Source organism: Benincasa hispida, unplaced genomic scaffold (genome assembly GCF_009727055.1).
Source record: "Benincasa hispida cultivar B227 unplaced genomic scaffold, ASM972705v1 Contig179, whole genome shotgun sequence".
NCBI lineage: Eukaryota > Viridiplantae > Streptophyta > Magnoliopsida > Cucurbitales > Cucurbitaceae > Benincasa > Benincasa hispida.
In genome coordinates, this window is record NW_024064356.1 from 753,661 (window position 1) to 756,536 (window position 2,876).

The 2,876-nt window shown below is 37.0% G+C and overlaps 1 protein-coding gene across 3 annotated transcripts; it reads left to right on the forward strand.

Moving 5' to 3' along the window:
* The first annotated feature begins 850 nt into the window (after positions 1–850).
* Positions 851–2,876, forward strand: LOC120069014. 3 transcript variants are annotated; one of them, XR_005479418.1, is made up of 3 exons: positions 851–1,147; positions 1,300–1,674; positions 2,693–2,871. XR_005479418.1 is itself a non-coding variant. In XM_039020671.1 (2 exons), the coding sequence occupies exons 1-2, from the start codon at positions 1,214–1,216 to the stop codon at positions 2,760–2,762; spliced, it is 531 nt and encodes a 176-aa protein (XP_038876599.1). In that variant the 5' UTR covers positions 1,181–1,213; the 3' UTR covers positions 2,763–2,876. The 3 variants fall into 3 exon arrangements, 1 of the variants encoding a protein (XP_038876599.1); XR_005479417.1 differs by having other exon boundaries at positions 1,310–1,674; positions 2,693–2,868; XM_039020671.1 differs by lacking the exon at positions 851–1,147 and having other exon boundaries at positions 1,181–1,674; positions 2,693–2,876.

The following is a 2,876-nucleotide window of genomic DNA, read 5'->3' on the forward strand; positions in this document are numbered from 1 at the left end:
AGGAATAAGGTACCCAACCTTATTCATATACTATAGATCATTTTGACTATTTACTCGAACCTGATCTACTTGTATGTCTCCACATAAAGTTCAAGTACTCATATAATAGTTAAGGGACTTAGGTTTATTGGATTTCTAGAAAAACAATATATTCAACAACAACTTTATTGAATTCTTAGAATAAGTTCTAATGTTTACAAACCACGAGTTTTAATTCATAAAACCCAACAGTCCACATAGAGCCCACACTTCTGGATTCTCACACCGAGAATACCAAGGTAGCCATTATGGTAGTGTCGTACTCAACTCGACATAGTCGAGGTTTTTGGAGGCCATTCGTGGTGTTCCTGTGGTGGTTGTTGATTGATCGTGTTATGTTCGAACGTTCGTGTGTTGCAATCTTGGAGATTGTACGAGCGTTCATGATCGAGGGAGTTTGAAAATGAGTCTTCAAAGGTATTTATAATTCTTCCCTTGATCTTAATTGTCAAGTATGCTATAATTTCGTTTTGTGCATGACCTGTAAGTTTCGTTTCTTGACTGTAATTATGTATGTTCAAATACGAATGAAATTTTGGAACGATCATTCCGCTGCTCATGGAAATCCCCATGTCCGATTTCCTTTAAGTTATATGGATGAGATTCATATAATTTAATTTAGTATAAACATGATTTATATTAGTTGTCATGTAATGATGAGAAAAAATAAAACTATAGGTTATATTGTATTTGATACAATATAAAAACTATAGGTTATGTGTTATATTTGATATAATATATAGTGTGTGTATATATATATATAATAAGGTAGTTATTATATATATATTATTATTAATTAAAATTTAATTAATGGGAGGGAGCCCTCCCCTGATCTTTCTCATCCAGTACGTAGAGAGGGGGCAAGTAATTCAGTTGATCATCTTCTTCCCAATCTCTCTGAATGTCAGTGAGATTGCTCTATGAAAAGTTCCTGTCCCTCTCAATTTCATTTCTTCTTCCAAGAATTCAAGCAAAGCCCACAACTCTTGCTTGAATTCTCAATCCCAATAGAATACAAAGGGTTCTCAAGTGGTGGTGTCTTGGTTTGGAGTTCAAGATCTAGATCGAAGCTTTTGTGATCGTGAATCGAGAGAATTACGCGAAGAAGGTGTTCTATTTTTCTTCCCTATTTTTTATTTAATCAACATACTGTAATTTAAATTTTAAATACATAATGGCTGCATGTTTCTGTAAAATTCACAATTATGTAATTTTTGGAATTCGGGTCCGTTCCCCGTTTTCGCTCACGAACTTTAACAGAATCTTTCAGTTACGTGGATTGTCGCCGTTCAGACTGACGCCGTCGAACTCGAACCAGTCGCCGGATCTGGTTCTCACGTCGTTGCCTCATCGCGCCAATGATCCGAAGCCACCAAGTCCGTGTCTCATCTTCTCCGTGTGGCTTCAAGGCTCGACGCCGTCGACCTCCAATGCTAGCTGGAGTCTCCAGCCGCGCCGCTTATTTTCTCTGTTTCGACTTCAGATGATCAACCAGTCGCCGTCGTTCACTTTTTCTCTCTGTTTTCCGCCGGCTGTGGGTTGTTTTCAGTGTGGGTTTTGTTCAGCGCCGCCAGTTTCGGCTTCTGCCATCATCGCTGTCTTGGTTGTCAGAATCAACCAGTTCTATCGGTTGGGGTAAGTGTTTTTGGATAAGATCTTCACATTTTTGACGAATTTCTTGGAATAATTCGTCATAATTTTTTGTGAGTATTTTGGATTCCAAGGCTATTTTGGATTAGCTATCAATGTTGGGAATTTTGGGTTCTGTTTGTGTGAAGATTAGGACCTTGGTATTATTTGGGAAACATCTTGACGTAAATTGGGAGTTTTGGTCTAATTGTTGATTCTAAGTTTTATTTATGTTACAGGTCATGATTCGAAAATTTGATTAGAAATTTACTTGCTCGGATAACGATATACGAGTTTGCAATTTGAGATAAGTGTCTTTCGATTGCATGATAATGATGGGACTGTTTATTTTAAACTGATTAAATTGTCTATTTTAGACTGATTGGTCTGTTTAATTTAGATTAATTGAATTGTTTATTTTAGATTGATTGGACTGTTAATTTCATGATCTGGACTGTTTGGACTGTTTTGATTGTGATGTTATGTAAGATTAACTGAGGCCATACTGGAATTACTTTTTTTCCCCTAAGATAAACGACTGTGATTATAACAAGGGGTTATATATGAATTGATGCATGCTAAGTTTATATGGTTCTTGTTAACTTTTCTTATCTGGGCATGTGTACACGTACGACTGATTGTGTGCTCTTTCGGGTCCACACCGTGACTGATGCGTGTTCCTTCGGGATCACGCTTACGATTGATGCTGATGTGTGTTCCGTCGAGATCATGTTTACGATTGATTTATGTACCCTCGGGTTACACATTATGACTGATGCGTGTTCCCTTGGGATCACATTTACGATTGATTTGTGTATCCTCGGATTACACACTATGACTGATGCGTGTTCCTTCGGGATCACATTTATGATTGATATGTCCCTTTGGGATCACCATAACTGATATAATATGGGTGTACACTAATGCCTAGATAGACTAGTTAACAAGTTACCTAGAGGGCCTAGTAGCGGGTCACTTATTGGGTATTATTATACTTATCATTTCTTCTTTTATGTTTTTCTAGAAAAGGACAAGAATTGACTAGCGAGGGACAGATGAAACTCGTGATAGAGCCATACGGGGACAATAGATAAAGCTTCCGTGCAGTTCATATTTTTTAAGTTACTTAATTGTTTGAAATTTCAGTTTTTCGTCAGACGGAATAATTTACGGTTTTGGTTTGAACATTATCTTTGTCAATTTAATAT